At 48.8% G+C, this 14,074-nt stretch overlaps 1 protein-coding gene across 1 annotated transcript in view; it reads left to right on the forward strand.

The window, feature by feature from the left end:
• Positions 1–785: 785 nt before the first annotated feature.
• Positions 786–14,074, forward strand: part of LOC105538035 (cytochrome P450 2E1) — a 15,668-nt gene continuing 2,379 nt past the window's right edge. Inside the window, exons 1-7 of the mRNA XM_011977764.1 lie at positions 786–789; positions 4,679–4,862; positions 5,757–5,916; positions 8,843–8,992; positions 9,376–9,536; positions 9,944–10,120; positions 11,008–11,149. Of these exons, the coding sequence (XP_011833154.1) occupies positions 4,686–4,862; positions 5,757–5,916; positions 8,843–8,992; positions 9,376–9,536; positions 9,944–10,120; positions 11,008–11,149 (967 nt within the window). The 5' untranslated portion in view covers positions 786–789; positions 4,679–4,685. The remainder of the gene's footprint in view (positions 790–4,678; positions 4,863–5,756; positions 5,917–8,842; positions 8,993–9,375; positions 9,537–9,943; positions 10,121–11,007; positions 11,150–14,074) is intronic.

Here is a 14,074-nt window from a genome sequence, read left to right on the forward strand (position 1 = left end):
TCCCCGCCCGGCCATAAAGGCGACTTTTAAATTAAAAATAATCGATGGGGAAGGTCTTTTAGAAAACATTGTCTAAATTCCAAAGGCCGTAAAGGAAAAGTCTGAACATTTTAACTGTATAAAAATCTAACTTACACATGAAAATCAAACAAGAGACTGGGAGGAACTTCCAAACCATAAAACGTAAAAACAACTACTATTTATTTGATAGACAAAGAGTCCTGAAAATCTGAGAGGAGATATGTAAAACCCCAATATGAAAAGGGAAGGAAGTTTAATTAAAAAAGAAATTCAGATAAAAAATCAATAGATGAAAAGATACTCTATTTCTTTATTGACCAGAGAAATGCAAATTAAAGTAATGACATATGAATTTTCAGTTATCAGTGACTGACAGTATCCAGTGTTGGAGAAGATGTGTAGAAATTGGCACTCCCATACTACTGTGGGGGGTTTCAAGTGTTTCAACATTTGCAGGAAGCAGTTTTATATACCTATTAACATCGTAAGTCCACACATCTAGTGACGTAACCGTCCCAGTCCTACAAAACTGACTTACAGAGATACGTGCATGTCTGAACAAAGATACATCTACAGGTACCATTGTGGCACCTTTTGTAACATAAATAGTTGGGGAAACCATTTGAATTGTTCATCAACTCAAAATAGACAAATTGTGAAATCCTCACAAAATGTAGTATGTGTGTGTATGTTTATATAAATTGTTTTTAAAGTCTGGAAATATACACAGAATACTTTTAACCATAGTATGGTACACGCTATTGATTAGTAATCAATCCCATTCCTAATTCCTTTAACATTTTGACGCATTTGCTTAGAAAGTCTTTGCACTTTCCAGCCTCTCTTGCACAGAGGAGTGGTGACATTCTAACCAATAATTTAAAAAATCTCAGATTTTCTGGAAGTTTCTTGGAAAGCTCTTATTTTCCTAATGAATAGGATAGACAAGAGAAGCACTTTCAGAATGGCAGGATAAGAAGCTCTGAAAATCTGTTCCTCCAGAATGGCGATGTGAACACCAGCAAAATTGTTGAAAAATGAATGGAGCCTCAGAGACCTTTGGGGCGTCATCAAGAGGATCTACACAGGCACAGTGGGAATCACAGAAAGAGAAAAATAAGGGGACACAAATACTATTTGAAGAAATAATGGGTGTAAATTCCCCAAATTTGATGAAAAAGATCCATCTATATCTCCAAAAGCTTAATAAATGAATATTTGTTTATTGTCATTTATTCATTTATTCTCAAAATAGAATAGATGAAAGGAGAGCCATACCTGCACACACTGTAGTCAAACAATCAAAGGGAAAGTGGGAGTCCTGGAAGCAGCAAGAGCAAAATGAGTCATCAGGTAAATCAGCCCTCGTTAAAATAATAGAACCTGTTCACCTGAAACTGAAATGAGTCATCAGGTAAATCAGCCCTCGATAAAATAACAGCACCTGTTGACCAGAAGCCATGGGGCCAGCAGGCAGTGAGATGACACAGTCAGGGCACTGAAGGAAAACACTGCCAACCAAGATTTCTGTATCCAGAAAACATGCTTCCAAAAAGACAGAAGTATTACAACTCTTTAGAATTTGTCTAGCAGGTTTTCTAATACCCTCCCCTATTAATTAATTAATTAAAATTTAAAATATATCTTAGCCTTTTGGCTAAGCACAAATGTCAAAAAGAAAGAGAAATTAAGACATTCTTGGATAAACAACACCGAGAGAATTCATAAGCCTGTCATAAGAAATACTAAAGGAAGTCTCTCGGGTCAAAGTCAAAGAACACTAGTAACTCAAATCCACATTATACACAGAATTAAAGTAAGTGCAAAAAAGTGTTTTAGTAGGTATAAAATTAAAACTACAAATAATAAAAAGAATTAGCAGAATTTTTCCATCTGAATGGGGCTGAAAATATGGAAGCTGCCTTTGTAGGGTGAATTTGGGACTCTCAGTTTTCACTTCACCCACTTCCATGTTGTCTGCATTTGTTAAAAGTAGATATTTTACTTTTCCAATTAAAATTATCTTTCTAATCTTTATAAACAATTATTTAATTCCAATAAATCTTCTCTATATTGCTTTACTAGTGAGTTCTATTAAAATTTTGAAGCACAGACAATTCCCCTACAATATAAAGTATCTCCAGGCACAGAGAAGACAGGGGTTTTTCAGTGGTTTCTGGAATAGTGCAGTTTTTATGCGAGAACCTAATATAACACAAAAACTATAGCCCGATTTTATTTGCGGTTATAAATGCAAAATTGCTAAAAATACTATTAACAAGTTGAATCCTTAGAGTGTTAAAAGAGTATCACTCCATGAAGGAGTTGGTTGTGATGTGGAACTATGAGGTACTTTTATGATACAATATAAAAGTTCATGGTACTTTTATGGTGCATTGTGAGACAGTGTTTTCATCTGGCATCATACTAGCAGGTCTACGGAGAAAAGTCACAGGATTGTCTCAATCAAAAAGACATTTCATTAACCCAAATCTCATCCCTGAAAAACACTCTTAGTTATCTAGAGAAAGAAGAAAATTGTCCCAATACAGTCACCTCTTTGCCATACCCAGCCAACAGCAGACGTGACGGAAGCCTGAAGAACTCCCTGCTACAGGCACAGGCACAGGCACACGCACTCTGTCATCCTGATTATTTAACCTTGTCCTAGAATGTCCTGCCAACGGGATAGATGCAAAACAAATAAAAGCACTGACTTCTGAAAAGAAGTACACAGAAATGTCATTATTTTCAAACAACATGTTCCTGTATTTAAAATTTGATGTTGGTTGGGCATCTAACAGTATTATGGCCAGAGGACTCAGACCACAGCTGCATCCCTGTGAGGCACAGATTCTCCAGGGCACGCGGGTCCCACGTGTGATGTGCACACTCAGGTAAGCTGCACAGATGAGGCTGTCCTCAGCCCAGGGGAGCCAGAGGCCTGCTGTGAGTCTCCACCATGATGCTTCCTGTTCTCACCCCACCAAAGCCAAGGCTTCAATTTCAGTCTGCGGGGAGCTGACTCTGCCCCTGTCAAGCACTAGGAGAAGGAACCAGTAAGCAAGGAAACTTGTGGAACCCAATGGCTGTCTGTCTCGGCCAGGCCTGGCTGGGCCCACAACAGGAGAACAGGGTGCAGGGGTCTGGACAGCTCAGTTTCTGCCTAGGAAATTGTCCCTGCCACCTCACTCTGGCCACTGGAAAGGAAAGACAGGAGGAGAGGGTATGCTAATTCACCCATGAGCCAGTCTAGTTCTCCATTGTCAGTTCTTACCTTGAGGGGTGCAAAAAACCAGAGGGAGGCAAAGGCTCCTGAAGCGTCTGCCTGAGGCCAATGCTCCTTCTTAGTTCAGGAGAGGTGCAGTGTTAGGTGCAGCACAACCAATGACTTGCTCATGTGGCTAATAAATTGTGAAGAGAAAAACTGGGTTACAATGCAATATATAGTATGGAGTCTCATTTTTGTATAAATACAAGTATAGAATGGCATAACTCAAAATCCACAAGTCATTTGGTTGGATTGTAAATGACTTTTATTTTCTTCATTTCTCATCATATTTTCTATTATACATATTCATTGCTTATATAAAAGTATAAAATTGCAACCTATGAATTAAGAACTTCTATATATTGCCAGTTAGAAGACTGAATGAAAAATATTCTCTTCATTCTAACCACACACACACAAAAAGCTCCACAAATTACCTGCAGACTACATTCATAGAAGGTGGAAGAGGGCCTGTATGAAGAAAATAATTAATACATGAAAGAAGAAACTAGTCAATGTGGAGCTCTACTGTGTCCCGGGATCAACAAAGACAAGATATCTTTAAAATCGTCTTCCAAATTTACCCTAATGTAAAACAAATCCAATAAAACCCTACTGTAATTTTTTAAGAACTTAAATGTGGAATAATTCCAAAGAATAATTTTTTCTTAGTTTTCTACAGCCAGAATATAAACCCTTTTAAAAAATAAAAACAGAGATTAACTTTCTCAGAATTGGTCGACTCTTTCTTTCCTTTTATTTTTCTTTCATGGAATTTTCCAGTTAATTTGAGAAAGTGGAATAGAATTCTGATGTTGAATTTTCCTTCTGGCCCCACTCATGTGGCACCACTCATGTGGTGATTCAGATACTACTGAGGGCTACTCAGACAAACCTCCTCATCAGACATCAAGAGGCTGTTGCACCAGGAGGGCCGGTACCCTGTCTAGAGGGGGTTGGCATGTGGCTGATGTTGTATTACATTAAACCCTACTCCAAACAAATTCATGGCAATACAGCTGGAGTTCCCCTTTGTCCAACTAGTGCCAAAGGGCAGGACAGTCCCTCACCCCACATTCTTAACTATGGGTTGGCAACATGTCCCTGGATGTGTTTGCTGGCACAGCAACAGGTGCTAGCAACCAGAGTGTTGACATGGCCCAGCTTCGCCCTCACCAGGTCACTGACTGGAAACCCTGGGGGCCACCACTGCGGGAATCAGCCTTCGAAAGGATGGCCAACAGCAGCTAATAATAAACTAATAATTTGGGCTACACAAGAGGGAAGAGGGCATTGGTTGGTGGGTCACCCACCTTCTCAAAACACATTATAAAAAGCCCTGCGTTTCCACAGGATTGTCCTCCCAGGCTGGCAGCGGGACCCCAGCGGCACCATGTCTGCCCTTGGAGTCAGCGTGGCCCTGTTGGTGTGGGTGGCCGTCCTCCTGCTGGTGTCCATCTGGAGGCAGGTGCACAGCAGCTGGAATCTGCCCCCAGGCCCTGTCCCACTTCCCATCATCGGGAACCTCTTCCAGTTGGAATTGAAGAATATTCCCAAGTCCTTCACCCAGGTAAGAGAAATAGTGTTGATTTTAGGGAGAATAATTCAAAAAATGGATCTTGTGTGTGTGTATTCAACTGCTTTGCAGACAAATTGTGGTTGTTCAATACCAGCCTGTTGTGAGTTAACTGAATTGATAGCATCCTGGAGCGACACTCAAAATGTGTCGCTTGCGGTGCAGCTGGAGCCCGGAGCCCAAGTGCCAGGCCCTGGAGGCCCCCGCCTGTGCCTCTTCCTGGGACTGATGATGGGGAGGCCGGCGAGGCCGGGCTGCTGCGAGGCCGGGATAACCGCGCTGGCAGCCAGATCCGCACCCGCTGTGCGTCAGCCTGTGTTTGCCAAAGCAGGAGATGAAACGTGAAGTGTTGGGTCAGCCCATGTGACACCAGTACCTGCCGCCTACGACTGTTGTGAACACTGAATGAGCCAACAAATCTAAACGTTAAATGAACTGATAAAGAACGCCCTCAGCATGGAGCAGGCGCGGGTGTTCGCGCTCTTGGGCGTGCGCTCTGCGGGGCGCCGGCTGGCGGCGGGCGGGGGGCCCTGGCTCAAGCTCGGGCTCCCGCGCCAGAACCGGGTCCAGAACCTCGACTCCAGAAGCGGGCAACGGGGTGGTTGGTGGGCGCGCCTTAGGGAAGGGACTTGAGCCGGAGTCCGCGGAGTTGCCCGAATCCAGGCGGGTGGGGTGCGGGGCAGCTGGAGCCCCCCGCGCGCCCTGCAGAGGCAGCAGCCTCTTGTGGGGAGGGTCTCCCCCACCTCGGGCTGGACAAAGGCAGCCTTTCCCCACGTCCCTCTGGGTTCTCTAGAGCAACAGCAATACCCGCCTGGCAGGGGTGTGGCTTAGAGCCCCGCACCTCCTCGCCGGGCCGCGGGCCTGACTTCCAGCCTCGGGTCTCCGCAGCTGGCCCAGCGCTTCGGGCCGGTGTTCACGCTGTACGTGGGCTCGCGGCGCGTGGTGGTTGTGCACGGCTACAAGGCGGTGAGGGAAGTGCTGCTGGACCACAAGGACGAGTTCTCGGGCAGAGGCGACATCCCCGCGTTCCACGCGCACAGGGACAGGGGTGAGTCCGCATCCGTGGCACGGGACCGGGGGCGCATACCACGCCCCGGGACAGTTACGGGCGCCAGCCACGTCGGCGATGGCCAAATACTAAACTAACAGTAGTGTTACAGTAACAGCCTCCGAAGGATGATATCGGGATTCGGGCGATGGCCCCCGCGCGTTTCCTGCGGCGCGAGGCGCACTGAGTCGCCCAGGAGTCCGGCCTCTCAGTCACGGGGCGAGTTCACAGGGATGGGCGGGGCTGCTTCTGAGCAGGAGTCGCCTCCCGCACCCCCACCGCTCCGCCTCTGGGCCCGCAGGCTCCTCCTGGGAGAGCTTTCGCCTCCTGTTCAACCGCCTGGGCACAGGTGGCTTCGTCCACCGAGGTCCCCTCACCCACGCTGAGGCGTCGGAAGCTGCGGACACTGCGCGCCTCGGGGCTTTGCTCAGCTGCAGCTGGTGACCTCCAGAGAGGGAGCCTCTGATGTCCCGCTGGGGGGATGTCCTGAGACCGGGAAGGGGGAAGAGACCCACTGAAATTCCATCTCCCAGCCTCACCTCTGCTGTCTCCTCCACATTTCCTGTCTCCAGAGCCCCGAGTTCAGCAAATCCAGAAAGCGGCCTGTTCCCTCTCCAGGGAGAGGAAGGTTGGGGTCTGGAGGTCTGGCTCGTCTTTATCTGAGCATTCTCCCAGCCTCCTGGCTTCAGACCCCAGCAAGGCGGGGCTGCCGGCCGGCTCCCCTCTTCCTGCTTGCAGACCTGGCCTGCTGCTGCTTTCTCCTTCCTCCCTCCCTGCCCCTCGGTTTCAAAGTAGATTAGAAATAACACGTGTCCCACATGGAAGCCTCTAGTTCCTCCTGAGTCAGCTTTGATGACGAGGCTCCAGAAAACCTTTGCCATGCTGTGTGGGATTTTTACATGGTGAGCTCGCGCTCTTGCCCTACTTAGTTGTCCAGTCTACATTCCTGAACATTGTGAACATTGAATGGGCCAACAAATCTGAAAATTAAACGAACTGATAAAGAAGGCCGTCAGCACAGAGTAGGCGCTGGTGTTCGCGCTCTTGGCGTGCGCTCTGCGGGGCGCGGGCTGGCTGAGGGCGGGGTCCGGCTCCAGCTCAGCCTCCTGGGCCAGAACCGCGTCCAGAACCTTGTCTCCGGAAGCGGGCAACGGGCTGGTTGTATCACAATTAGTGGCATTTGGTTTTCCTTCTTTTACATTGTGGGTTTGTTTTACTTCTCTGGGGTTGCCAAAAACAAAATTAACCATCTCAGACCTTGTCGTTAACACAGGAGGAGCATTACTGGAGGAGGCCCTGGGGTTCTGTGGTTGAGGAGCTCAGTTCTGGTTCCGGGGAGCCCTTATCTGCCACCCACGGGTCCAAGGCACAGTCTGAGGCAGCAGGGCGGGGAGCCGAACTCACATCAACACAGATCGGGCCCAAGGGGACTTTGCTGCCTCTGCCTGGGGGCTCTAAAGCTTCATTTTCACATGACCCACAGGGCTCAGACTGGCGGAAAAGTAGCAGAGCCCTGGGCATGGGCTGCACCTGGCCGTTGAGGGACAATGATGGAAATATTCCTCATTAGCACAAAACAGCACAGTCTGTGTGACAACGTGTCAAGGGAACTGCACACATCCTTTCAGAAAAAGTTCATAAAACGGAGAAAGCTTCGTTCCCAATCTAGATTTTTAACCTGTTGAATGCTGTCTAAATGGGTCATCTCAGGGTGCCCTCCACTCAACATGACCACGTCTGCCCCCTGCCCCACCTGTCTCCTCAGTCCTTCCTCCACACCTTTCAGGATGAGATGAAGCCCTCAGTCCAGCTGCACCCCTGCCCCACCCACCTCATCTCATGTGGCCCCGCCCCTCTCAGGCCAGACAGCCTTGCTTCTGGAGCACGTGAGCACAGCTTTGCCAGGCACTTTCTGAGCGCCCTGCAGGCGCCTCCTAGGAGTGGTCAGTGGTCAATCAGCTAATGAAGCTGCGTAGGACATGACCCTTGTTTACCGCAGAATGCCCAGAGCTGGCAGGATGTCTTACATGCGGGAGGTACCCAAAATGTATTTATCGAGGAAGTGATGATGGATAAGAGGAAGACAGAGAGCGAGGGAGAGAGGGGGAAGGGGCCCCTGAGGTGTAAATGAGCTGTGGCTGGGAGTGTGCAGGGAAACAGGGATAATTTCAAGGTTCCTATCTGGGAGAAAATAAAAAGGTTTATAGTTCATTGAGATAAGGGTGGGAATAAGTGAACAGTTTCAAATAATAAAAAGTTTAGCTTTAGATACATTGATTCCAAATGTGTTCATACTCCCAGGAGGATCCAGCAGACAACTCTTGGGAGAGGAGACAGGGCAGGGCCAGGTCTTGGCAGCTCAGAAGGGCGCAGAAGGGACAGTTCTTGGTTCTCCCAGCTCTGATGCTTTGCACAGTTAGGGACTTGTGTAACCTGTCAGATTTTAGTGAAGAAACTTGCTGTGGAGTCGGAAAGCTGCAAGTTGAGGTGTGTGTGGTATGAGGGTTCAAAATCTGTGAGAACAGAATGGCTTTTCAAGGATGTTGTTGATAGACAGGAAAGAGGTGGGAGGTGTTCTTGGAGCGGCCATATATGGTTTTATGTAGCATGGGGAAGACTCAGCAGAAAGGAAAAAGAAAGAAGGCAAATTGACAGCATGAAGAAGAGTACCGAGGAGAGGCTACATGTGGTGAAGGAACCACAGTGCAGACTGAGGGCCCCAGAAAGGCTCCTCCCCAAAACCTGACCAGTGGCTGGTGCTAGCAGCTCCCAGGCTGGGACGTCCCTCTGTCTCTCTGTCCCTCTGTCCCCTCTGTCACTTGTTTACACCCCTGAAAACCCTGCTGTGCTCTCCCAGGCCCTCTCTAGCCCGCTTCTCCCCAGAATGGGTACTTGGAATAACCCTCTCCTGTCCCCTCTGCCTTAGGAATTATTTTCAATAATGGACCTACCTGGAAGGACATCCGGCGGTTTTCCCTGACCACCCTCCGGAACTATGGGATGGGGAAACAGGGCAACGAGAGCCGGATCCAGAGGGAGGCCCACTTCCTGCTGGAAGCGCTCAGGAAGACCCAAGGTGCGTATCTGCTGCAGGGCCCAGCCCTCATGCAGACCAGGGGCGCAGGGAGCCCTGGTTGGGACTCCTAGACTGCATCTGAACCACAGGGACCTACGGACAAGGAGAGGGTCAGGTGAGTCCAGAGATGGTGTGTTTTAGAACTCTAGTTTCCAGCTACACAGTTCAGGGAGCAAGGGTGGCCATTAAACATGTGACTTGTATCCTAAATACTGTTGAAAAGCAAAGGAAACTCAAACAGGTTCAGACATTCACTATCTTTTATAAATCGCCAGTTATCAGGGCACCTTCTCACAGGCCTTGGTGAACCTCAGCGGGTGACTGAGCCGGTGGAGGAGTCTCCTTGTGCCCATCTTCTGATTGCCCCGACTGCCTGTTTCTAGGCCAGCCTTTCGATCCCACCTTCCTCATCGGCTGCGCGCCCTGCAACGTCATAGCCGACATCCTCTTCCGCAAGCATTTTGACTACAATGATGAGAAGTTTCTGAGACTGATGTATTTGTTTAACGAGAACTTAAAACTGCTCAGCACTCCCTGGCTCCAGGTGAAGCCACTTTCCTCTTTCATCAATCATCAACTGTATAGTTTACATTAGAAAAAGAAGGAAAATTCAGGTTATATGTGATAGACAGGACTGCAAAAGCCAAAGAATATAGCTTCGCAGGGTGTTTGATTAGACATCCTAAATATTACTTCCAGAGACATCTCTGGGGCCCTACACACCCCGTTTCGTAACGTCAGGATGCATATTGACCTGTGTGTGCACATTTGCCGTGCAGTGTGCACTGCTGAGGAGAATGGTGCCCAGGAAGAACACTGTTGACCCAAAATATTCCAAATAAACAATGATTACAGCCACAAATTCAGGTTTGGTGAATGTGTTGTTGTTCTAACACACAGAATTATGTTGCATCCAGAAGAAAATAGTAAAATATTTTTTTCCCTCTCTAGCTTTACAATAATTTCCCCAGCTTACTACACTACTTGCTTGGAAGCCATAGAAAATTCATAAAAAATGTGGCTGAAATAAAGGAGTATGTGTCTGAAAGGGTGAAGGAGCACCTTCAATCTCTGGACCCCAACCGCCCCCGGGATCTCACCGACTGCCTGCTTGTGGAAATGGAGAAGGTAGGCTCGGCCCTCCCATGATGTGGGCTCTCTGGGGTGGGCAGGGAGCGCACGATTTCAGATTTACAGTGTGACCTGCACTCGCTGGTGTCCAGGCCTTCCAGCGCAGCACACTCTTACTTTCACACACACACTCTTGGCTTCAGCATGACCACTGGATGCAAGTCAGCCTGCCTGGCTGCCAAGCTGACCTGGGGCTTTGGTGTGGTGTAGGTGGGCCCCTTAGCCCTCTCCAGGCCCTGCTGCTCAACCCTTTCTAGTCCACAGACTTTGAGAATTGCATTTTGTCTGAGGAGAAGTCCTCAGCCTTCCTTGTGGGCATGTACTCCCCAAGTGCACAGGTGCAAGACTTCCAGCCATCCCCAGCTTCATCCACCTGCAGCCGCTCAGGACCCTGATCCCCTGCCTCCTTCCCAGCTTGGAGAAGCTTCTTGTGTCCTTGTCTTGTCCTTTCCTGTGGCTTGTGGCTCAAGAACAACATGTGGAGCCCACCCTGATTTCCCGGAACTATCTGAGCATCTCCTCCACCAGTTTGGCCCCTCATGGCAGCAGACACTAGCCCTGTAGCAGGAGGGGTCAGCAGGAGCCGTTTAGCTCCTGCCTGAGCTATGACCAAGGTCAGGGGGATGTCGCCTCTCCCAGGGTGGCCCTCATGCTGTTGAGGGAGACAGAGCCCTGTCCTGCCCTCAGCAGGTTTCCAGGGAGCCTCAGTTTCCATGGCTGTGCGGTGGAGACGACCCTGTCTGTCACAGCTCCAAGTCACAGTTCCACTGGGAGAGCCTCTTGGACACTGTCTCCTGTGTCCCTGTGGAGCTGGGAGGTGGCTGGTTCTGTGCTGAAAGGAGACAAGCAGCCCCTTCTCCTCCTGTCTGTCTCTGGCATCACAGGAAAAGCACAGAGCAGAGCGCTTGTACACAATGGACGGTATCACCGTGACTGTGGCCGACCTGTTCTTTGCGGGGACAGAGACCACCAGCACCACTCTGAGATATGGGCTCCTGATTCTCATGAAATACCCTGAGATCGAAGGTAGGCAAGTGACTGGAGGGACACCATGCGTGCGGATGCATCTCCCTGGATGGCCAGCCTTGTGCATTTTAGGCTGCAGCTCTCTGTTTGAAGCTGCTTGTTAACCCTTACAGTGATGTGGTGAGATGGCTGGATGCACTGCTTTGAGGGGGGATGTTACTGTCTGTGCTGGACACCTGGTACTCTTGCACACTGGTCCATACCCCACGAAGAAGCCCCTGGTTGCAGGAAACATCCCAACACCAGAGTGGAGAGAGGTGGCAGGGTCTGCATTCTGCTCCATAAATAACCTATTTATGACAGAGAAGATAATGTCCCAGTTCCCCCGAGTAAGACCTGGTCTTCTAGGCAGAGCAGGTGGGGAGGTTGGAGCTGGAGGGGAGGGTCCTTGCTGGGGCATCTTCCTCAAATGCAGATGTGAGGAGGGAAGTCTAGGAAGAAGCAGCTACAGCTGTCCTGGACCCTCGTCATTCCTTCCCCAGGTCTCCTCCCAGCGGCACCTGGGGCAGTTGGGACTCTGTGCCTGGAGGAGGTGTGAGGGGTGTGGGCCTAGGTGGGCAGAGGGTCGTGTCCTGAGAAGCACCCATCTGGGCCAAGTAGAGGTGATGTGAGGGCTCCCGCGTGTAAACAGGCCAGTCAGGGCTGGCTCCAGGTAAAGGGGAGGAAAGGGAGCTGCAGCCTGGCTGGAGACTGCCCGGGGGCCCAGAACCCCTGCCTCTCACTGGGCTGGACACAGGGCTGGGCAGCCTCTGCCCGAGGCAGTTCACAGCCGGAGTGGTGTGTCCCGCCCTCCCCAGAAAGCTGCTGCTAATGGTCACTTGTGGTCTTAAGTCTCGTCAGCTCCTGAAAGCAGGAATTACAGGCTATGAAGTTATTTCCCCCAAGAAAGTCGACATGTGACGGATCCAGGGTCAGACCCTGGCTTTTCTTGTTATTTTCCTCTTCCTCTTCCTCTTCCTCCTCCTCCTCTTCTTTTTCCTCTTCTTCTTCTTTTTTGAGGGGACAGGGTCTCACTCTGCTGCCCAGGCTGTGCAGTGATGCAGTCATGGCTCACTGTAGCTTCTACCTCTTGGGCTCAAGTGATCCTCCCACCTCAGCCTCCCAAGTAACTGGGCCACAGGTGGGCACCACCACACCCAGCTGATTAAAAAATTAAAAAAAAATATTTTACCTGGGCACGGTGGCTCACACCTGTAATCCTGACACTTTGGGAGGCTGAGGCGGGCCAATCATGAGGTCAGGAGATCAAGACCATCCTGGCCAACATGGTGAAACCCCGTTTCTACTAAAATACAAAACAAGTAGCCGGGTGTGGTTACATGCGCCTGTAGTCCCTGCTAATTGGGAGGCTGAGGCAGGAGAATCACTTGAACCCCGGTTTCACTGAGTCGAGATCATGCCACTGCACTCCAGCCTGGTGACAGAGCAAGACTCTGTCTCCAAAATAAAAATTTTTGTTTGTAGAGACAGGGTGTCACTACGTTTCGCAGGCTGGTCTTGAACTCCTGGGCTCAAGTGACCCTCCTGCCTTGGCCTCCCAAAGTGCTGGGGTTACAGGTGTGGCCACCATGCCCCATCCCTGGCCTTTGCTTTTTCAATCACATGGAAATGTGAAGGGTCAAGGAGCCAAAAGTTTAGGGAAGGAATCATTGCATGGATCTGCAGCGATTATAAGAGAACTTTCAACTACTCTGCACTAGGGGAACCATGGACTCAAAAAATATTTTAAATTATTACTTATGAGGAGGTTCCAATATAGACAAAAGGAAAATAAATACAATTGACATGCCTATATCTATTGCCAAACTTAACATTTATTAACATTTTGTGATACTTACGTCAGAACTCTTAAAAAGAAAATGTGTTAGGGCCAGGCACAGTGGCTCACACCTGTAATCCCAGCACTTTGGGAGGCTGAGGCAGGAGGATCACGAGGTCAGGAGATGGAGACCATCCTGGCTAACATGGTAAAACCCTGTCTCTACTGAAAATACAAAAAATTAGCCGGGCGTGGTGGCAGGCACCTGTAGTCCCAGCTACTTGGGAGGCTGAGGCAGGAGAATGGTGTGAACCTGGGAGGCAGAGCTTGCAGTGAGCCAAGATCGCACCACTGCACTTCAGCCAGGGTGACAGAGCACGACTCCATCTCAAAAAAAAAAAAAAAAAAAAAAAGAAAACCTGTTACAGAGCCAGCCAAAGTCCACCTCCTCACATCTCCCCACCTCTTTCCCCCAAGATGGTTCCAGAATTGCTGTGTGGCTTTGCACCTTTAACAGTTATTAATTATCAGCACAACATTCATGTTATTGCTGTATGTGTTTAATATTTTACCTGGGTACTGTACATAAAATTTCTCAGCTAGTTTTTTTTTCACTCAATGTATGATGACGTTCCATAGGAAAGTCCAAACACGGGAAGTCTAGGCAACTTGCCCAAGGCATCTGTTACCTCTGTCAGAAAGACAGAGACTTTCAGACTTCAAGAAGTAGACCCTGCATGTCTCATTCTGTTCTGTAAACCCCCTTCATACTCAGAAGCATGCAATAAACCAGCCGCAGGTAGTTACCAATGCAAAGATTTCCCTCCTAGAAGAAATGTCCAAAACATGTTCATTATTCTGTACTCTTGACATGAAGAGAAGAACTGAATAAGCCATCATCAACTAACATAATGGATGCCAAACATCCTGTAAATAACCTCATAGAGTTTAGCTCTCACCAACATTTTGGAGAATTTTCCAGTAATTCAAAGGACCTAGGGAACCATAAGTACTGCTTAGAATGCTCCATAAGTATCTTCTGGGTGGGTAGGGGAGTGGATGGGAGGGTGGATGAATAGGTGGATGGGCAGATGGTTGGATGAATGACTGGTACGTGGATGAATGGGAGGGTGGATGGATGGGTGGTTGGATGGATAGGTGGGTGG

Source organism: Mandrillus leucophaeus, unplaced genomic scaffold (genome assembly GCF_000951045.1).
Source record: "Mandrillus leucophaeus isolate KB7577 unplaced genomic scaffold, Mleu.le_1.0 Scaffold1836, whole genome shotgun sequence".
In the NCBI taxonomy this organism is placed as follows: Eukaryota; Metazoa; Chordata; class Mammalia; order Primates; family Cercopithecidae; genus Mandrillus; species Mandrillus leucophaeus.